This window comes from Carettochelys insculpta, chromosome 23, assembly GCF_033958435.1.
Source record: "Carettochelys insculpta isolate YL-2023 chromosome 23, ASM3395843v1, whole genome shotgun sequence".
NCBI classification, from domain to species: Eukaryota; Metazoa; Chordata; order Testudines; family Carettochelyidae; genus Carettochelys; species Carettochelys insculpta.
The window spans coordinates 3,024,245-3,047,417 of record NC_134159.1 but is presented as its reverse complement, the minus strand read 5'-3'; the positions used below and the strand labels follow the sequence as shown (position 1 = coordinate 3,047,417).

Genomic DNA, 23,173 nt, shown 5'->3' with positions numbered 1-23,173 from the left:
TGTGGTGACGGAGAGAATCTCGTAAATGGGAACTGAGCGCACCCCTGTACTGATGTCACCCTGAGTTTGCAGAAAGCCTGAAAAACATCTGAGAGGTGTTTACCCATGAATTTTAATGCACCATTAACTCTGAGACACACGTCAAGCTGTGGCACACTAAAAATGTAATGAGTGTAAAATAAATACCAGTTCACCCTTCTTTGACAAGAAAGCACCACCCACCTCTTACGTCTTCCAGGAGTTCCACTTTACTCCCATCCTGCAGACCAAATCTACTCCCTGACACCAGTGCTGGAAGTTGCTACCTCTCACAGCACCTTAAATCATCTGAAATAGGATTCTGTGACTAGACAACATGCACTTTCAGATATGCCAGTGTGAATGAGCACGCTCTAAGATATGAGCGGCAGGGAACTTGGGACTGAAGATGTTTGAAGGCCCTGGCTGACTGATCAGGCATCCTGAGTGAAAATCCTGACCCTAAGTCACTGGGGCTGCGTCTACATGTGCCACTTCTTTTTGATGTGGCATGGTAACGAGCCATCGAGAAGATGCTAATGAGGTGTGGATGTAAATTTCCCAAGCCTCATTAGCATAGGGGCACATGGCTTGGAGTCCAGAAGAAGCTCTTCTGGACTCTAAAATACATGTGCAAACACGTGGCCCATGGGGATCTTCTGGAAGGAAACTTCCTTCCGGGAGCCCCTTCTTCCTCAAAATTTTCCGGAAGAAGTGTCACGTGTAGACACAGCCTGGGAGTTTTGCCCTTGACTTCATTGTGACCAGTATTTCACTCCCAAATGTGCCAAAGAGCTGCAAAACTGATTAAGGCTCAAGCTATCCAAAGAATGCATGGGACAAGTATATGAGGCAGGTGCACATGGAAGACTCCTAGCACCCACCTCCTGTAATCAGGTCACTGCTTGTGAGACGCTGCAGTGGAGTGTATATGGTTACTCAAATTGCAGAAACTGCAGCTCTTTGAGACGTGTTGTTCAAATATATTCCATCATCAACTGCCCCTCCTGCTACTATGGGGTCTGGTTAAACCTGGATTTTGCACTGGTGAAGGAACTGAGGGGCAGTTGGGGGTCACAGTTCCAATTACCAGAGACTAGTATAATTGAATTGAAGTGGCACCTGCAGGTTTCTTACCCATGTGTCCCAGCTCCTGCATCACCGGCTGCAGGCCTGGGAAAGACTCATGAACAGTGCACAACAGCTGACAGATCTTGATGGCAGGAACAGACTTCTCCTGTGCAGTGTTCAGCGCTGCTTTCAAGGAGGCCTCTGAACTCTCCTTCTGAGAAGAAATACTCAGTAGCTAAAGAAACACCAGAGAGAAGTCGTCACATGGCAGACAATGATTTATCTTTTTCCTTTTCTGTTCTTGCTTTAGACCCCTTTCTGAGAAACAGAAGAACTGGCCTTTCGCCACAGAACTCAAAATATCTAAGAATAGCCCTATTGGGTCAGACCAACGGTCCACCTAGCTCAGTAACTCATTCCTGACAGCAGCCAACATTAGAGGTTTCAGAGGGAACGAACAAACCAGGCCATAGCTGAGTGATCCATATGGTCACGCAGTTCCAGGCAGCTGGAAGATTAAAGATGCCCAGAGTACAGGGCTGCATCCCTGGCCATCATGGCCAATAGCCACTGAGAGACTTATCATCCATGAGTGTCTCTTATTCTTTTCTGAGCCCAGTTGTATTTTTGTCCTTCACAACATCCCTTGGCAACAAGTTCAATGGGTTGGCAGTGAGATGAGTGGAGAAGTACCGTCTCTTGTTTGTTTTAAACTTGCTGTCTATCCATTTTGTTCAGTGATCCTGAGTTGTGTTATGTGAAGAGGCAGAACAACACCACAACACTTTCTCCAAAGCATTTGTGATTTTATAGACCACTATCATACCTTAGGTAACTCTTCTCTAAAAAGAGCAGCCCTAGCGCCTTTTTAATCTTCCCTCACATGGGAGCTGTTCCATACCGCTTGTCATTTTTTACTCTTCTCTACATCTTTTCTAATTTTAATGTCTTTGAGACAAGAACTACACACTATATTCAAGTTGTGCATACCAGGGATTTATACAGCAACATTATGATGTTCTCTGTTTTATCATCTATCCCCTTTCCTAAAGGTTCTTAACTGTGTTTGCTTTTTTAACTGGTGCTGCATATTGAGCAGATGTTTTCAGAGAACTATCCTTGATGACTTCAATATTGCTTTCTTGAGCAGTAGTAGCTAATTTAGATCCCTATGTTCTACATATAGACTAGATTTTTCCCCCAATATTCACTGATTTGCACTTAGCAATACTGAATTTTATCTGCTATTTTGTCATCAATTCAACTGAGATCCCTTTTTAACTCCTTGCAGTCATCTTTGGAGCAAACTATCTTCAGTGGTTTAGTATCACTGGAAAATTCTGTTTACTCCTTTCATTAGGCCATTTATGAATATGCTGAACAGCACTTCTCAGTACAGCTTGCTACTTACCTCTTCATTATGAAAACTGACCATTTATTTGTACTCCTAGTTTTCTATTTTTTAACCAGGAGAGGACCTGCTTAGTATGTTGAGGGTCCCTGTCAAAGGCTTTCTGAAAATTCAGTAGTCTATATCAACTATACTAGCCATATCCTCATGCTTGTTGATTCCTTCAAAGAATTCTGATAGATAGATGAGGCATGATTTTCCCTTAAAATGCCACGTTGCCTCTTTCCCATACATTGTGCTCACCTCTGTGTCCAGTAACTCTGCTCTTTACTGCAGTTTCAACCAGTTTGTCTGATATTGAAGTTAGGTTCCCTAGCCTTTAATTGCTAGGATTGCCTCTGGAGCCCTTTTTAAAAACAGGCATTACGTGAGCCACCCCTCAGTTATCTGGAGCTGAGGCTGATTTCAAAGACAGTTTACCTACCACAGTTAGTAATTTTGCAATTTCATATTTCAGTTCCTTCAGAATATTTGGGTGAATACCATCTGGTCCTGGAGACTTATTACTGTTTAATTTATCAATGTGGTCCAAACCACCCTCTACTGCTGACCTTCCTTTGGCAGATATTGTATTTTACTTAGTGTATAACCGCACCAGCTGAAACAGATTGGGGGGGATTTAAAAAAGAAAATGTTACAGCAGCTCAAGTGATCAACATGCGGTTTTTGGATGGAGCCAAACCAGGACTGCTGCTGCAAGGAAGTGGGGACTAGTTCAGTCCTCAATAGCTCATTTTTCCGGAGGAAAACAACATTAACTAACTTCTAACTCCAGGCTTTCACTGGGGGATAGCCCTGATGTGCCGTAATTTACAGAACTTTAAAGTCAAATCATTCTGATGACCTTTCAACATTTCTTCCCCTTCCACCATGATCCCATGGTATCATATCCACTGTAGCTCTTTCTGGCAATAGAAACAAAAAGTGCGTAGGGTATAAGCAGCAGCACGGAAAGAGTTTAGGATGTTATTAGGTAATCTACATCAGTCCAAGGCTTGTAAGAACTTTCCATTTTGACAAATATTTACAGTCAGTCTAAATAACACCAAATCCCCGGAGATGCTGCAACAGCAATTAGCAAGAGCAGAGCTGATCAGCTGCAGGCTGCTTTATGAATGAACTCTGCAAGCCAGCCACCAAGGAGCATAACAGATGTTTCTGCCTCTGAGTTTGACAGGCCGGATGTGGGCTGCTCTCGCTTTCCGAGAGAGGAATGCCAAGGTGAGCTTACCAACACTGCAGAACAGCGAAAACCCAGAAGTCACGGCATTAACCATAACTGATATGCATTCCCAGCATGCCCGCTGGGAACACTTCACTCACATGACAAGCATCTACACCACTTTGCAGGGCAGAGCTGGTACTGTATGTCAGTGGTAACTGTCCTGGAACTGTCCTGCATGTACCCCTCGCATAAAACATCTGGCACCCCCTCATTCTAAAACAGGGGTAGCTCTGAGCACACAGGTGCCAGTACACCATGCTGTACTCTGTCCTGAGCAGAGTCAGCTTGGATCAGGATGGAAACGTTTCAAACCAGGAGCTGACAACACCATGGGACACACATCACATTAAAGCAGAGGACAGCTGTGAGCTACTTTACCCCCCCACACACCCCCACCCCATCAATACCTCTTTCACTGCTTCTGTGAGGCCCACTTCGCCTGGAGCCAAGCCCTCTAGTCCAGCTCTCTGCTTGATGGCCTCTGAGATCAGCTTGCTATGTCTCAGGATTATCTCAATGGCTGTACTTTCATTGGTGGCCACTGAAGGAAAAGAAGATAATAAGACTGGAGTGGGTTCCAAAGGATCTTACCTCTTTTACCCTATTTCAGGCATCCCTCCCCCTGGTGGGAATACTGCCCTTTGGGAGAGGCGGGAGGGCAAAGCCCAAAGGTGCAGACTTCGGTGGTGTTAGTTGTGGAAGAGAAAACATCATCCAACAACAATTAAAACTGGAGATACAGCAGGAGTGACAGTTTCAGTGCTTGTCCACTTTGGAGGGTGGAGTGAGAAGAACAGGTTCCCCAATTCCTTTGAACGAATTCCTTTAAAGGAACACTGTTAACAAACAAGGCGTCACACTTCTCTCTGACCTGACTGCTGTTTTGTTTTGATTGTATATAGACTAGCACAGCTTTTTCTCTGTTACTTCTCTCTGAGTGCATCCTACCTGCTTTTGGGACCAGCAGTGCCTAAGATCGCTGCAGTGGAAGAGATTACGGTACATGTATTTCCTTTAGTTTTTCCAGTGTGCGTCTTGGCACATTTTATGGAAGTATGTGGACAGTCAGTCTCACTTTTCCAGTAACTGCGAGTCAGCCAGCTCAGCTCCATTCTTGTTTGGGTGAGATTATTATACAGGAAGTGGGGAAAGACAACCATTTTAAAGTAAGAAAATGTGATTATAGTTGTCAGGGGAACTCAGCAGCAGGAGTAAGTTGGGGTTGGGTTGAGGGGAGGGGTCAGGCAGCAGAGCTGTGCCCAGTGTGACCTTGGGTTTGCCAAATAGAGGGTGTTTCATTTTGATGGCACTTCTTAATTTCTTTCAACTCAGTTTTTCACAGAAAGTCCTCACCAGCCGCAAGGACATGAGATGCGTGCACTCCTGTTACCTAGGAGGACAACAGTGAGGGGAACCGAGTCACAGAAACACCCCACCACCACCCCGGCCTCAAAAGCTTTACCAATTTCTAGAGATAAGTGCTGCCTTGTTAGAAACAGTTCAGTATATATCAGCTCGCCATTCCTGCTGTGCCTCATTATTACTCATTTCAATGAACAATACGCTGCACAATTCTAGCAATGAATAACATGTGGAGAGCGCTCTGGTGTCTCCAGACCTGACTATAAGGATGTGCTGGAAGTCACACAGGAAAGATGGCTTTTGCCATTTTCCCACCCAAGTAAGGAGTGACCCAAGGGAGTCAAATAAGCAACCAAACCTCCAGATGCTTATCTGACTTCTGAAATGTTGAGTCTCCACTTTGTAGCATCAGGAGTGAGGTTGACGCACATCTGTGGAAGGGGGTCTATACCTGCAGTGGCGGGAGAGCACAGGAAGTGAGAGGATTTGGTGGAATCTTAGAGGAAAGCCTAAGATGAAAGCAGCCTGAGTGACATCTGTGAGGAAGGGTGTTGACCGGGGCAGGAAGGATCCAGTAGTCTCTTCAGATCTGTTGTTTTCATTTGCATTCAGACAGACAGACCCTGGAGGATTATGGGATCCAATAACTGAGATAATACCAATAAACCTTTGCGGAGCTCTTCATGGACACATAGATGCTGCTGTGAGGGATTTCAGCTGCACAGAACTTAGCTCCTGGAGAAAGAGATGATTTTCTGTCTATTTGACTAAAACATGAAGTCCTAAATCCCAAGCTGAAGGCCAGAGAGGACTAGATGATTTCACTCATCACTGCAGCAGGGTGCAGGGTGTTTTTTTACTGCAGAAGATGGGTTAATTTCTCTTTAGCTGGCATCAGCTACAGCAAAACACAGCAAAAGATGGATTTGTGAAGCTGAAAGTTGAATGATTTCAGTTTCTCTCATTATTGGCCCAGCTCATATCATCACACTGGTGCTCCAGTAAGCACGCTGTCTGGCTGCATGTTAGGTGCTGCAGGACTTGAGAATTGTGTTCACTTGACTCCTGTTCTGGGTATTTGACACTAAGCTAGTGGGGCAGGTAGATACATTGGAGAGTAGGGATATGGTCTAGAGTGACCCTGACAAATTGAAGGATTAGGCCAAAAGAAATCTGATGAGGTTCAACAAGGAGAAGTGCAGAGTCCTGCACTGGGATGGAAGAATCCCAAGCACTGCTACAGGCTGAATACCAACTCGCTCAGCAGCAGTGCAGCAGAAAAGGACCTGGGGATTACAGTGGATATGGATATGGATAACTGGATATGAGTTAACAGGCTAATGGCATATTGGGGTGCATTAGGAGGAGCATTTCCAACAGACCTGCAGAAGTTATTATTCCCCTTTATTTGGCATTAGCGAGGCCACATCTGGAGTACTGCCTACGGTTCTGCCCCTCCCCCAGTACAGAGAGGATGTGGATGCATTGGAGCCGGTTCAGCAGAGGGCAAAAAGAATGAGTAAGTGGCTGGTACACATGACCTATGAGGACAGGCTGAGGGATTTGAGCTCGTAGAAGTTTGCAGAAGAGAAGAGTGAGGGACAATTTGATAGCAGCCTTCAACCTCCTCAAGTCGGGTTCCAAAGAGGCTGGAGAGAGGCTGCTCTCAGTAGTGATAGATGGCAGAACAAGGAGCAATGGTCTTAAGTTACAGTGGGGGAGGCCTAGGTTGGAGATTAGGAAAAACTATTTCACTAGGAGGGTTGTGAAGCACTGGAATGAGTTACCTAGAGAGGTGGTGGACTCTCCATCCCTAGAGGTTTTAAGCTGCAGCTACAGAAAGTCCAGGATGGGATGATTTAGTTGTGGTTGATCCTGCTTTGGGCAGGGGGCTGGACTTGATGACCTCCTGAGGTCTCTTCCAGCCCTAGGATTCTATGATGCTTTGATTCTATAGGTCTCAACAGAGCAATAGAAAAATGGAAATCCAAATCTCCAGCAGCAGACGAGTAGTGCTGGCTAGTCTGTGGCAGATGCATGGAAGTCTCCAGTAGGTCACGAACCAGATTGTGAAGAGGGGGACTGGCTTAAGTGGTTTCAGCTCTGACATCTGCAACACTGGAAGAACAGGCTTAGTTGGCACCTGCCATTTGGCAGCTGCGCCTGGAAATGAGAAAGGAAGTGATGCAACTCAACCTGCTCTTTGAGGAAATCTGGAAGGAAAACAAATGCAGAATTTTTCTTCCAGACAGTGATATTATACTGCTTTCTAGATCCCACCAGAAGTTCCTCTCTCATTGTTCATATGTGGAGTCCAGACTTTCATTTCCGAGAGTTTCCACTGGATCCTTCTCCCCATCATCCCCCTTCCCCCCACAAACACCCCCCCAACATCATCCATGAGAAATGGATTTTTAGTATGTTGTGCCTTTCTGCTGCTCAGAGCTAAGGCGTTAAAGCAGACAGGAAGCCTCAAAGGAACACTAGGGTCTACTCATCAACGATCTGTAAACTGAAAATTGAATTAAAAATAGATTCTCCTCACAGGAGCCTTGGAGGTCAGGGGCTGCAGGACAGGTCCGAGATGTCTTGGTAGTAAGGTGCTGTGACTAACAGAGGCCGGATGCTGCAGACTCGGATGGAAGGTCACTGGCAGGGATCAGTAGGAAAGGACGGCAGCAGGCGTGAGCTGCACTAGCTGAGCTCTGTAACTGCAGTTTGCTGTGTCCGCCTGCACTCTGGTTAGTTCTATCCAAGTGCTATTAGTTGTTCAGTTGTATGAGCTCTAAATTTATTCATATCAGATGTACAGTGTGAGTATATACCCGTAAGTTTCTTGGATGAAAACAGGTATTTCTAGTCTATTGAAAGCAACAGTCACAGTCAGATCAAAGGTTGTTTCTGGCCAAGACCAACAGACTTCAGTTCAACACATGAAGATAGTACTGTGAGATCAGCCTTCACTGCGTCTCTTTTTGATTCTTCTGCAGTTAGAAAGCTCCACTGCTGCTTTTTGGTTGTCATGGCATTGAAGGGACTACAGTCTGTAAATCACAGCCTTTGAGAAAGCCATCTCTTTGGTCCACCCTTCTTCAGGTGTGAGCAAGTAATGTATTAAATACACTACCACTTTCCAAACACCAAAACCACCAAATGGCCACAATAATTAGGGACTGCGTGGGCTGGATTATTTTTGATGAGAATATTTAGGAGAAAGTAAAGTAAAGTAAACTGTGGATTGCAAAACAGAAGCCCAAAAAAATAATTGTCATTCCGAACTGCCTCTTCTCCAGACCAGAGAAATGATGAACGTAGAAAATGACATTTGATTGCAGGCACATCAACACTAGAACACAGCTGAAAATTTGAGTGAATCAGGAAAGAGTAACAACGTGGTTCAGGTGCTGATGGACAAAATGAACTACATATGCAGAACACTTGGGCTCTTGGGAAATAAACTGTGAGTCTCCAAGAGCTGGAAGTGTACGCACTGTAAAGAGAAAGCACTACTTGTTAGGGTGGTGAAGGGCAATTGGAGTTAATGGAAGAAATTACAAAAAGGAAAATTCAGAGCGAGCTTCAGGAGAAACTTCCTGCCAATGAATTCAGTGAGAAAGTGGCCTGGTCTCACAAGGGAAGTGATGAAAGCTCCATTACTCAGTCTAGCTTTAAATGGTCTAAACATCCTGGAGTTGTAAGGAACAATCCTACACTAAGTAGGGACCTGGGCTAAGAACTACAGCTTGAACCTCTCTAATCCGGACCTCCTTCATCTGGCAACATCTGTAATCCAGCATGATTTCAGTTAGCCAGACAACCACTTACCATGGGTGTGGCCAAGTTTCCTGCAGTTCCATAAAGTTTGTTTGCAGCCACCCGTCCTGGCTCTCAGTGTCCTGCGCTGTTATTTAGCTGCAATTCACCCCTAAATGTCTTCTAAGAGACCAGTGAGCAGTGGAAGCGTTGTTAATGTGCTAGAAAATATTGACCTCCTGTGGCCCAGCAAATTCTCTCATCCAGCACCCGTCAGATGCTCAGTGTGCTGGAAGAGAGAAGTTCAACCTGGAGTAAAGTTTTTTCTCATATTTAATGTTTATGATTTCTTTAAACAAACATTAATTCTTAGAGTTTATTCGAAGCCTAGCAATCACATCAAGCTCTGAAAATACCTGTACACTTAGTACAAGTACTTAAACTCTGCTCACAGCAATAAAGGTGCATTTCACACCACAGGTAGTACTGTCCCAAATCCAGAGCTGCTCTATCTGACACACAGTGCAGGGCCATATCAGTGCATGCTCCTTCATTCTTTATTTCCAGGGTGAAGAACATTATGTATCTATTTATTCCAATTTCAGTTCCAGGATATGCAATGAATGTGATTAAGGACGGCTGCTCCCTGGAAAGGGGATTACCAGGAGATAATTAACCACATTTGGAGTCTGTTGTTTTAAGGGAAGCAACAGTGCTCAACAAATGATGAGGTATACTGTCAGCCTGGAATGTTTGTCACAGAGGGATTTATTGGTATTATGGGAACAAATTAGCTATTAAACATTCATCTTATGTTCTTTTTTATATTTCACTGCATTTTAATATAGCTTTGAATTTTTAAGGAGATTCGGTGCTGACGAAAGATGCTGGCCTATCTGAAGTCCAGGAGGGAAGATCTAGGCACACACAGAACAGAAAGGCTAACCCCTCAAATGAGGGATGGACCACAGAGTCAGGAAACAACAGGTTCTATGAGACAAGTAACAAAAAATGGGGCACATGTACTGGATGGTACAAAGGTACTATAGGGCAAAGGTGCCGGATAGAGATGGTGAGTGGAGAATTCCAGACATTCCCCATTGCTCTGCTGAGTTTGGATACTGCAGATAGGAATTCTGCCCAAAGATGTAAACAAATAAGAATGGAAGTTGGCTCCATGGTCCCAAAGAATGCCTCACCCTCCACTTCCTAGACGGATGTGTAGCCGTGGTGGCCAGCACCAAGAGGTGGCTGAAGAGGGGGCACCTAAGCAGAGATGATACAGATGGAGGTTCTGGCAGGCTGCAACCAGGCACATTGGAGGAGATATGTGCCAGCATCTCCCATACGTGACTGACCACCTTGAAGCCTGAAATCCTTCACAGAAATGACTACAAATGAATTCACAGTGGTTACAGGGGTATTATACTCCTTTCTGCCCAATGTTGTGGTGATCCCTACTTGCATGATCTCCAGGCTGAAATTGGATTTTGAGACTGTCCAGCCACCAATGTAAAACACAGCAGCACAACTGCTCAAAGGCTTTGCCCTCAACAGACACTAATACAAATGCAAGGATTCCAGGAGCAGCAGTAGCAGCACACAGAAACTGCCCCACGAGTTTCATTACTACCACACACCGAATCTTAAACAAAATAACATAGCTCCAGTCTACCCGGCAGCCAACCAATGTCCTGACCCTGAGAAGGCACTGCTGATTCTCCCATGTTATGATAGACATTTAGCACAGGAAAGCTTCTCCCTTTTAACTTAACACAACATCTCCATGGCACTCCCTCGGGCAAAGCCAAACACCAACTCCAGGCTAAATCATTAGAGCTGAATTTTCATAGAGCTATGCTACATCCTTCTAAAACTATGTAAATGCTAACTGAATACTGCAGGAATGCAGCCGCTAACAGGGAGCTCCAAGGGAGGGCTTGGAGTTCAGTATGGGAATCTATGGTTGCTAATGGTCTGGAAGGTATAACTGGCCCATTTGCTTCAGAGATGATAGTTTTGCCAACTCTCCAGCACTGGTTCACCCTTCAGTCCTTTATGTTACAACTAGCTCTTTTATAAAGCCTTATAAGATTCTGAGAGAGACCTGAGGGACATCCATCAGCTTTGGGGGGACTGTAGTGCTTATATACTCTGCAAAACCAAAGATACACTTGTGGAATGTAGAGGGTCAGATTATCAGCTGGAATCTAGAGCCACTGACTTCAATGGCTATACCTCAAACGAAAATCTAGGACCCACAATCTCCACAAGTCTCAAGTGATGGAGAAGGGCACTCAAAACCAACCTCACAATGGAAAGCTAGTCACAACCTCAGCTCTCAAGAGGGACTCATTTTCCACAGCTGTGGGATTGGTCAACATGAAATACAGGGCATGCAAGGCAAAGTTTGTGCTTCAGTGCTTTGGTATCTGCTTTTCTCAAATAAGGGGGCATCTGTACCAGCAGCCACTATCTGGACTTCACATCAATGCACCAAACTGTGGAGTTTGGCAATTTTGCCTATAAAAGAAACACTGTGTGAAACCACTGGTTTATCACAGATACCAGAGGCGTTATGTTCACGCGATTAACAACCAAAAGCTTATTTGTAATTATAAACATTAAGTTCACTGAAGTGTACACAAACATCCAAACATGATCTGAGCTGAGCCTACAACACTTTGAAGATCAGTCAGTGTAACACAGGCCAGAGAACTGCCCCACAATAATTTTTAGGGCAGATCTACCAGAGTAACAGCCAGTCTTGATTCAGAAATGATCAGTGATGAGAATGTTCCTTGGTAAATCGTTCCAATGGTTAATTCTCTCACTGTTAAAAACGTACATCTTATTTCTCACTTTGTCTCGCTTCAGTTTCCAGCCACTGGATTGTGTTATATCTTTCTCCTACAAACTGATGAGACCATTAATAAATATTTGCTCCCTATGTACGTACTTATACCGAGCCACCCTTAGCTTTCACTTTGTTGAGCTAAATCCATTAATACCTGTGCCATCAGACACAACTGCTGCTGCCACCAAATTGTCTAGCAGAAGGTGCAGATCAGGGAATGATGCTTTTACAGCCCCCAGGAGTTTTACCAGGCTCTCAGCTTTCAGGGTCTTCTCTTCTACCACCTTCCTGAGAAGATTCTCCATTGCCTCCCTGTGGGAGCTGCCTTGACAGCAATCCAGAATCACCTGCAGGAACAAGCAAACAACCTGTGACAAGACATTCCCAAATGACACTTATGTTTGAATGCCCCAATGTGGCCTAAAATGGTATAAGGTGACAGAATGTTCCATTAATTTTGTATAGTCTTTTTATAATATTGCATCTACTGTACCCACTGCTTCAGATATACTTGACATCATACTCTGAAGTATTTATAAGATCCCTGTAATTTGGTGTCTAAGCACACTATGTACTGACACGTGTCACCCAGAAGAACAGGTTATGAGGAAACCGATCTAGAAAACAAAGACTGAACTGGGGAAGGTGGTCCCAGGATAAAGGAGGCTGCCAGCACATGTATGAAAGACCTGTAGCTTTCTTACGTTATCTAACAGAGTAAGACACCACTTCATTCAAATCTTGCCTAGATTACAGAACTCAGATTGTGATTTTACTTTTATTTCTTAGGTAACCAACTTTGATCTGTACACTTACTACTTACAGATTTTAAATAATTATCTTTCTGTAGTTAATAAATCTGTTTGCAAGGACTGGTTTGCATGTCCACTTTCCTTTGTAGAAGGGATGGATGAATAATAAGTTTACACTGGTTAGGCTTCTGACCAGAGTAAGATGATACAGCTCTGTATTGCAAAACTGGGAAGCAGGGGAGAACTGGCTGGAATCTATTGCTGGACAATGAGTGGCTGGCAAACGCATGCATGAGGATGTCTGTGTAGGTGCAGTATGTGGAGACGTCTGCAGCTTGTCACAGCATCACAGTAAGAAAGGGTGCCCTGATTGGTGGCACAGAGGACTTAGAGGTACCCCTTTTCCAGGGTGAAGCTGGAGGAACCTGTCCCAAAAGGTGTGTTTAGTTTGTCAACCTCTCTATATGCACAAGGTCAGATTACATTTTCCCACCAAACCTGGCACTTAGTGTTGGATCAAAAAATGGGAAACATTTTAGATAAAGTATTTCAATGTTATTTTCATTCTGTGAGTTCCAAAAAAGATTGCTTTTTTATTCAATTCCCCTCCCCACCCTTTAAAAAAAATCTGGTTTTAGTTTTTGGTTTGCTTTTTCAGAGTATTTTCCCTTCTTTTTTGCTCCTGTAAAATGGGGAAAGGGAGAGAAACCCGGTTAAACACTTTATTTGTTAATAGTGATTTAACACAAGATTAGAAGCATTCTCTGAATACAGTAAACTCTTTCATATCTGGCATTCTATTACCCAGAATTCTCAAACAGCCACCATTTTAACCATAAATAAATTTTAGTTATGTTTTCCATAAGAATAGTATAGTAGGAGTAAACACAATTAATATAGCAAATACAGGATAAGCTTACAGTGGGCAATGTTCCTGTGTTGGTAAATAGAGTGCTCTGCATACATATTTTTTGCTTCTTTCCTAATATCTAATCTTGGTTTTTTTTTAAAAGTGTTATGCATTGCTAGGTATACCACTCTATTATCCAGAATATTTGAATATCCAGCAATCTCCTGGTCCTGTGGCTGCCAGATATGAAAGTGTTTACTGCACAAGCTTGCATTTCCCAGATGTAGGCAGTAGCAGAGGAGATGGTCTTTTCAAAAGGAAACAGAGATACCACATACCAAACATGGCCAAGAAAACTCTTTGCAAACAGTGGTTTCTAAATTCCTCTGCAATCAGCAAATAGCTCTGAAACCCATCGGCACATTGTATCATCCCCTTGTGCTACTGCTACCAAGTTATTCTGTTAGGATACATTTTAGCTCTGTGCTGTGGATGTAAACATCGAGCTCCTGTTGATAACCCAGACTGGGGATCAGCATAGATGGAATTTGTCTCTTTTCAGGCTGCTTTTTAAATAGAAAACTGAATCAAAAAGTTATGTTAAAAGAATATTCTGATTGAAAAGCCAAACTCTCACAAGTCAGGAAATGCGACGTTAAGGTTATACATGCCACCCCTAATTCAGACCCTTGTACATATGCATAATGATAGCCTTTAATTACACGATCCCATTTTATTGTTTCCAGGGACCCCATCTCATTCAATGCACAAGACAGAACTGCTCTTGATCAGGGTTGTGAAAACAAAGCAGGGAAAGTTACTGTTCTGTAGAAACGTAGGTTCTTGGAGATGTGTCCCCCTGGGGATGCTGCACATTAGGCTTTCATGGCCGTTGTGTTTGTAATCACAGATTATGGTAGCAGTGCCTGTTTGGGTCACACGTGCATTGTCCCCATCCTGTGCCACTTTGGGAGGCTAAATGATACTGTGTGACCAACCTGCTCTCATTTTCTATTCTGCTGGAGAGTATTAGCGTGACACACAGAAGTACAGGGCTGGAGGGAGGAGGGAGTGGAGCGCCTGCAGGAGGACACATCTCAAAGAACCTGTTACTACACAACAGTAATTTTCTCTTCTTCAGGTGAAGCACCTATGGGAGCTCCACTTTAGTTGGCTTCAGAACAGTGCCTTGCGCTAGGAGGAGGGAACTTCGGAGTTGAAGTCATAGCAAATGAGAGTACAGTGAATCTGAACATCGCATCGGAGGTTGCATGTTGTTCTAAAGTGAAAAATGCTCTGTATAGTGGGTCTGCCATGACAGCGCCCTACCCTGCTCCTGACCCCTCCCTCCCAGATGCTTCACCCAACCCTGATCCTTCTCTTCCAGACCCCCACAGACCAAACCTTTCTGCACTCTTCCTACCACCTAGACGCCACACTCCCAGCTTGCTCCTGTACTGCTCTTCTGCCCAGACCCCCACCCCTCTCCTGCACCCCACGCCTGCCTAGATCACCCACCTCTAGCCTGCCTCTGCACCCTCCCTCCCATCCAGACCCCACCAAATTCCCAGCCCACTCCTGCACCCTCCTTCCCGCCCAGACAGCATACTGAAAGCCCACTTCCTGAAAGCTCCCTCCCATACTGAACTCTTCATCTTTGGCCCCACCACAGACCCTTGAGTGGCCCATAAAATATGCTACCCCTGCCTTTCCTCCCAAGGGTCTGGGGCTGGTGTGTGAGGGAAAGAGGAGAGTGTCAATTTTTTTTTTTTTTTAAAGTTGGGACCACATCAGTGAGGTGTTCGGGTTTTTTGGTTTGTTTTTGCTTCTGACTTATGGAGCCCCTGACTGATTTGTCCCTGTGTCTGTGACCCCCAACCTGAAAACAGTTCCCCATCCATGATTTAAAGGGGAACTGGATTGTCCCTGAGGAGTGAGTTTCATCCCACTATACGGGGAGAACTGGGAGTAAAGGTTCAATTAAAACCTATTTCTCGTCAGGAAATAATAGGACTTTATTTTTTTTTTGAGGCGGGGGAGGGAGGATAAGTAGGGACAAAACAAATGAAAAAATGGGTTTTACTGCTTCTAATAAAACTAGAACTAACCAGGGTGATTCTTCATTAGATACACTCTGAGGAGTGATGAGCGCTCTGACTTGCAGCCAAAAGCAACAAAGAAGGAACTGAGGGAAGGTTGGTCACACAGAGCCAGAGAACCACCTAAAGTGGCCCGGGATGGGGAATGCATGTGTGCAACCCGACCAGGTACTGCTACCATAAACCTTCGATTACAAGCTCAGAGGCACATGAATACCCCAAAGGAAACTTTCACATGCAACGCGCCCTCTTTTTTCCAGCCACGTGTGGAGTGTTGTGCACTGAGGCGTACGTGGACGTGCATCGCCAATAGAAACAAGTGCTGCCGTTGGAGGGCAACATGAGCGCCCTGCTAATCAGATGGGTGGCCTCTGAACCGCTCCTGGACGGCGGCCCAAATGCCCAGATTACAGGGAACACTGCCCAGAGGGACACCCCTCAAAGGAGAAGTCTGCATCACATTTTAGTTTCGTAAATAAAACGAAACCTATCGCCTACAAAGAATAGAGAATAAAACAAAATGTTTAAAAAAAAAAGATTGCTGTCGACAACAAACATTGAAAATTTTCAGCTAGCTGCACTTGCCCTTTATTCATGCGGCTCTACATAAAGGACCAGGAGTCCATAGAACCTCTTGGAGCACCTGTGACCCTATGCTTTTAACACCAGTGGTGGATGTTAGTTGCTTTATTATGTTTATGCATGACCCTTCCTTCTCACATACCCACATTCTGTTTTAACTTTGTGTCCCTTCAGTGGAGAAAATCTGCCAAACGTTGGGAATAATCTCTAAATCCAGGAAGGAGCAATTTGGGATTCTGATAAGAGCACCTTATCCGGCCTTCTAGAATGGCCAGAAGCAGAGTTCATGCTTGGAAACATTTTGTTGGAAAATCGTAACAAAATGAGCCTATAACAAAAAGTAACTTAGGAGACTATTATAGGTAAGAACAGAGATTTTTTGCTCTGTGTTTTGGCCTCAGGTCAAACCCTTGCAGACAGAAAGCAGGCTGCATTCACACCAGTGGCCCCAACCATACTGTCTATTCCTTGTAATACGGTGTCATAAGAGAAAAAAAAGCCCAACTGCAACAGAGACGAGGCTGCAGGCATATCAGAAAACACATATGGCAAGAGTATTCAGAGTTTTGATAAACAGCCCTCCCTAAACAACGCAAAAGGTGCTTGACTGTATAAACCAGGAGGTCATTTTAGGCCAGTCTAGTCCGTGATTGCACCATGCACACATACAGGTGAGTGCTGCTAATCCACAACAAAACACTAAGCGTTGCTTTTTGTGAATTTCAAGTAGGCTGATTATCAAACATTGAGACAGCTGTTCTGCACCTATGAGGATATTCTACACTCATGAGCAACTGTTTGCTCAGTGTAGTAAACCAATAGCTTTGTAGAGGTAACTGAAAGGTGACAGGTCAGCTGAGAGAAACTCACATAGAATGAGATGCCCATTTATCAAACGGGGAGGGGTATTCAACACTAATGTTTTTATGTCCTGATTTTCACAGTCCTGTGGTAGCTCTCCGAGTTCACTCCAGTGGACCTTCACAGAACTTATACAGAACATCCACTGCATTGCTTCCCCTTGCCCATCTTTGCCAACTGGGCATTCAATGCCTAGATTTGGGAGTGCTCATCTCAGGGCTGATCTACACTAGAAAAGAAATTCAACCTAAGAGACGCAACTCCAGCTACGAGAATTGCATAGCTGCAGTAGATTCACCTTAAGTTGAATTTCCAGCAGGAGGACAGGAGAAACTCTCCTGTTGATTTCCCTTGTGTGACAGTGAGGAGTACTGCGGGGGGTGGGGGGGCGGCTCAAGGTTTGATTTAGTGCTTTCCTACTAGGCATGCTAAATCAAACCCCAAAAGATTGACCACAGCACCATCAATGTTCCTCTTAGTGCAGGCATACACCAGCACTGAATTTTTGCAAACCAGCTCTCATGTTCACGTGGGTCAATTAAAAAGTTAACACAAGAATATTAATTATTTCTATTCCTTGCTGTGTTGGGTAAATAAGGTAGTTACCAGGCCAGGGAAGCAACTGTGACTTGGCAAATCATGTGGTAAGAAAGTGCCGTTCAGACACACACACCTCACTCACACAGAGCTTTCCTTATTTCAGATTTGTTACCCGCTTCTCCAAGCCAGTCAGGAATCCCTCCACTCCTGTTTCTAGGAACTCTACGATGGGGCTCAACTGTGTTACGCTCTGTATCAGCTCTTCCCTGTATCCCAGTAACAGAGCAGACAGGGTCTTTCCCTCTTCTGTGTTTCCTGGGGAAGAAAGATTTGGAAAGGCGAGAGGAAAAAAAAACAATTCAGGTTTGAAAAAGGTGACGGCTAAGTGTTTTCCACTAAAAATGTGAGAATGTGCATCTCGGTGAGAGATCTAAGTGAAGAGCAAAGCTTATCCTGAGTGCAAGCAGCAAAGAAAAACACTTTACTATTCTCTTTTAACTCTGTGAAAGGAAAACGTCTCATTTATCTAAGAGAGCACAAAGCTGCAAAGCTAGCTGGAGGTTAACGGCGGGTTTGCAAGGCCACTGCTGTGTCAAACTCAAATAAGAAAGGAGTTTTCATTTCCACAGCACAGTCAGAGAACTGGCCCATGCTGGCCACCTAGCCATTGATTTAGACCTACGGTTAGTGAAGGGCAAAGAACACTTAGGGGATTGCTCCACTGCAGGCAGGCAGAGAGAATGGAAATGCAAAATCCAGTTGCAAAAAGCTCTCTGAGTGTTTTTGGCTGTATCACACACCAGAGTGTTAGGGTCTGAATGACACAAACTCCCCATGCTTGAATAACAGCCTTATGCCAGAACTACAGAAGGGTTTTGGAGGAACTGGTGAAGAGCTGCTCCAGATCTCCAACATTCACAGGCCCACCCTTGCTTCATGTACCTGGTCCCCTACCTGTTTGCTGCAGGGTCTCCCCCATGTCCTGCTCTCGCTCCAGCAGTGCTGCTTTTATCTTGGGATGTGTGTTTTGGAACAGCTCCAACACAGACACAACAGTCTCAGCATCCAGACTCTGCTCGTCCCTCACTTTGCTCAGCAGACTCTTGAACACTGACTGTTCTTCTGCATCTTCCAAGCATGCCACTAGCACCTGTAAGACAAACAGGCTTATTCACAACAATGGCCCCGGGGTACTCTCTATTCCTAGTAAATGTCATAGGGGAACAAAAGGCCCAAAGGCAACAGACATGAGGCTACAGCATATCACAGAATACACACAAAGGCATTAAGAGTTTTGGTTAACAGCCTCCCCGCACAAACAGTGCAGATAGAGCTTGACTGTATAAGCCAGAAGGTCAGCCCATGCTAGCCAGGCTTAGCACCATAGTTAACCCCTGTGCTGAAACACACAAAGGTCAACCACCCCCACAACCCCTAGCTCAGTGGAGAACTTCAGACTGCCAAATGGGGAGGTACCCACTGGAAGGGCACATTCATCTCTCCGTCCACACCAAACTCAGTATTTAGCTACATGAACACTTTTTAATTTACTTGTAAGCCTACAGGAAGGAGAATGACAAGCCGAATCGACCAGCTTTTATAGTTACGGTGAGTGCAATGAATTGCAGCTGGCAAGCGCTCCTATTTCAGGTCTGAATACATCTCTCCAGGTGCTCTACAGGAGCCAGATTCCAACAACACCTTGGGTTGCCAAAAATGCTTTGAATGCCAGAGTGGGGAATACTAAATTTCACTGCAAAATGAGGTCACTTGTGTGCAGGGAGAGGGGAGTGTGTTCCTATCTGGCCCATTCTGGAACCCAAGTCAGAAAACCAGGCACACACATCATAAAATGTTTGGTGCCTGATCTTCTGCAATGCCAAACACACACAGGTTCAGCTAATGCTGTTAGAGATCAGAATGTAGTGTTCTAAGGTCTATCCCTATGTCCTACACCAGGACACTCGGGAAGATGAGCTGCTAGGGAAATTATTAATTGGGGCCATAACACAAGGGAAAAATGAGCTGGTGCTCTCATGGCCATTCCTCATAGCCCATTAATGGTGTAAAACCACCCCTTTAAACGCGAGCTGTCTCACTCTCAATGAGAGAAGGCAGCCCTTCAGAGCAAGCATCCTTTCGTAAAGACTCCAGGGATGTTACAAAAGTACTCTTGAAGAAAAGCGCTTAGCCCAGCTCCAGGGAGAATGGCTATTTTCTGCTCTTATCGTCACTTTCATTTCCATGGTAAAAGATTGAAGGTAGCTGCTTCAGACCCCATCAGGGGAGGGTGCACTTGCTTTCTGTAGCAGATGTAAATGCTCATATAGTAGTGTTGCATGGCAGTCAATGCAAAGCGTATCCACAGAGGGAGAGCTGCATGAACCCAGCTTTTACTGTGCTAATGGCATTTTTGTTGCCAGGCAGAGGAACACGGACATCAAGGTTTCTGTTACAAAGGCCCTTGGGAGAGTATGGTGATGCCGCAGACATGTCTGGAATACTGATTTAAAGATCGGTCATGTAAAGAGCACTTTTAACAGGAAGTTGATAACCAGACCTCATAAATTCTTTGGTTTTGCATGTCTGTCCTCTTCCTTTACTGGCCTAATGCTGTGAGATGCAGAGCACATTCAACTTCCATGGAAGTGAACGGGAGCTGAGAGTGCTTCCCAAGGTCAGATTTTCACTGCTTATATGAGAAAGTAAGTAGCCATCCTTAGTCATTTTTTATTAAAGGTAAACAGACTAGCTAACCCAAGCTCCCAACTGCAGGTTCTTCTCAATGGATTATTTTTGCGTTTACAGTGTAGCTGTAGCTGGGGTGTTCTCGGGATACGAGACAGACAAGGTAGGGGAATAACTTCTGTTAATGAGAGAGACAAACTTCTGAGCCACAGATCTGGGGGCAAAGGTACATTTGAGTGTCACTGCTAAATGAAAGATAGAGCAGGTTATTTAGCATAAGTAGTTGGCAAATATGCTAAGCCAAGGGTGAGCAAAGTCGGGGGCATGACAGTTCATAAGGGGGGTGCAGCATGATTGGCTGTTGGGTCTCAGGCTCATCCAACTCATTAAAAATGTTGAAATATGTTACTGTTTTTATCTCTGTGTATTGCCATTTGCATACCGGTTAATGAAATTTTTATCTTCTACATACTTATTTTCTTACATGTACTAAAGGGCTATTTTTCTCATATGAACATAACTAAAATTTATGTCAGCTTCGATCACATTAGGCAGGATGGGGAGGTGCCCCTGCTAATTGCAGGGATGACAAGTGGGGCTCAATGTTAAAAGTCTGCTCACCCCTGTGATAAAGGATCAGTTAAGGTGTGGCTTGAAAGCTTCTCTCTCTCTCTCTCTCTCACCAACAGAAAGTTGGTTCAATAAAAGATCTCTCACCCAGACTGTGTCACTATATTGATGAATGTTTCTTCCAGTTTGCTGGAGAGAGGTAGAGGAGACTTGCTGGGATGAGTTTTCTGATGCTGAAGAAACTCACGGTTGTCAGTGTTTCTAGAATAGCCTCTCGGACATGGCTCTTCCTGAGAGCTAGAAGCTTCCAGCATTCTGGGGGAAGGCTCATTTTAGAGTTCTGATTATGAAACTTTAGAAATGCCTTCATGTCCTGAGACAACTTGTGAAATCGTCACATTTAGATGGAATCTAACCTTTCATTTATTATGAATTAACATTTTAAATCCTTCTCATTGTAAAGAGCATGTTATGGCTTTTTTCCCACTCTAGCAAGATAAATGCAGAAGTGGAGGCCAGGAAAAGTACCTTCAAAACCTTATTTACCAGGTTTTGGTATAAACTTTTTTCCAAAAATTATAAAAACCTTAGATTTTGGGGATAAAATTCACTGCCACCACCCAAGTAATAATAAGGAAATCAGGGAGAGACTACTTGGGGAATTTTAGTCCCAAAAGTAAAAACCAGGAAACAAACATTAACCGATATCAGGTTAACAAAAAGAAAAAGGGAGAACTTTTATTATTACAATATTTGTGTTGCAAGCCTTATGACTAGATGGAAGAGTTACAAAGTAAAACACATGGGGAGTTTTTACCATGGGCCTAGAACTTAGTTACAAGGAGAGTAAAAGAACATTTTTAAAAAGTGCACAGACACTAGATTCCACTTTCCAAACCATAAAACAATAAAGCCTAATGGATTTATTTAAACTTTACCCTACTTACAGAAGATTGGAGGGCCTGCTTTTGGAGGGAGATATGTTGTGTTTTTTTCCCTTATGGCTGGAAAGAAAAAAAAGAAACAGAGAACAGAAGAAGGGAGGAGCCAAAATTTAATTTTTACCTACATTTCTATAGGCCAACCCCACCTGGCTAAGGAGGTTAACCCTTTTACTCCCAGGCTGCTGGCTAACCCTCATGATTATGACAGAGCATTGAACATAAAACCAATTTTTGTGATTAAAATGCTAAGTTCCCAAACACCCATCTGCACTGGAGATTGTGTGCTTTCTGAATATGGTTTAGAATTCGCATAAATCCCTGTCTAGACCAATATGACCACCAACAGTGGGTACAACAGTCCAGTGCGTTTTAACAGCAATTCATGCAGGAGAAACTGCACAACTTGTAAGAAACACAAAGGGAACTTATAACTGCTGCTGGAATTCCTATTTAAATCTAAATCTGACCAGCTAACACAGTACCACAGCAACAACATGCCTCAACACTAATGGTTTTAAACCAAGTTTTGTCATCAATCAGGTCACACGTTCTTCCCCTGAAAGATACATCCTGACACATTTATGACAGTTAGCATGGGCATGCCCCTGAGAAAAGAAAGAATGAATCCTTGGAAATTAGGAAATTGGGAAGATAGGGGACCGCACCAGATGCAGGACTTCCTCCATACCGCTGTACCATACACAACATCGAAGGCTAACAGAGTTGGCCCTGAACAAGGTAGTTGCTGTTTCCATCATTCAATCCGATTTACATTCTATCAGAGACAGGCGAAACACACAGTTCTAGCTGAGCATTGCTGTAAAGTGCCTCGCAACATCAGGCTTATCATTTATTTGAGAGAGGATTCCGCTGGGAACATTTCAGACACATAACGAGCAATCCTTTGTCAAAGGAAGTTGGATATTTAGTGAACAATTTTTGAAATGCAAAAAAGAGAGCCATCAGAACTTTCTTCTCTTAATGCAGACAGAGTTATCATCAGCATGGGTAGCACAGAGACTAATTTTACATATCTAAACTACAGAAAAAACAAGCAGGCTATAACCAGACTATACATTTAATGAAATATCATGATGTACACAGAAGTTACAAAGAAAACCCGTACTCTGAATTGAATGTTGCCAGTTCAGAGAAAAGGGGTCTTTTTGTTTTTCTAACATACATTCTCATGAATAATTGACAAGAAGGTCCTTAAAAAAACAGTGATGTAGCTTACAGAAGTTCTACCTCAGCCTCAGCCTCAGCCTACAAAATATCAATCAGCTGACAAACCCTAAAATTGGGCACAAAGGCCTTGTCATAGAACAGAACTTCAGGATCCCTTTTCTAGCAACAGAAGCTATGTCTACACGGGCAGCCTCTGTCGACGAAAGTCACTGCCGACAGAGAAACCTCGGCAGTACCTCTGTCAACAGATTGCATCTATACATAAAAGCAGATTGAAAGAGCAATCCACACTGTTGACAGAAAGCAGTCACACTGCACTGCCCTCTCTCGGCAGAAGAGCTGACCTGAAGCTCTGCAAACAGGGCTGCCTGGGGAACTGGAAGCCCTCTCTTTCAACAGAGC

General features: G+C 44.1%; 1 protein-coding gene across 4 annotated transcripts in view; it reads right to left on the bottom strand.

Annotated features, from left to right (window-relative positions):
* The window catches only part of ZBTB40 (zinc finger and BTB domain containing 40), a 55,202-nt gene that overhangs the window by 15,197 nt on the left and 16,832 nt on the right, over positions 1-23,173 (bottom strand). For all 4 annotated transcript variants that reach the window (XM_074975771.1, XM_074975772.1, XM_074975774.1 and 1 more), the window contains exons 4-8: positions 18,336-18,531; positions 17,554-17,696; positions 11,852-12,044; positions 4,133-4,266; positions 1,156-1,324 (exon numbers count right to left, since the gene is read on the bottom strand). In XM_074975771.1, the coding sequence (XP_074831872.1) occupies positions 1,156-1,324; positions 4,133-4,266; positions 11,852-12,044; positions 17,554-17,696; positions 18,336-18,531 (835 nt within the window). The remainder of the gene's footprint in view (positions 1-1,155; positions 1,325-4,132; positions 4,267-11,851; positions 12,045-17,553; positions 17,697-18,335; positions 18,532-23,173) is intronic.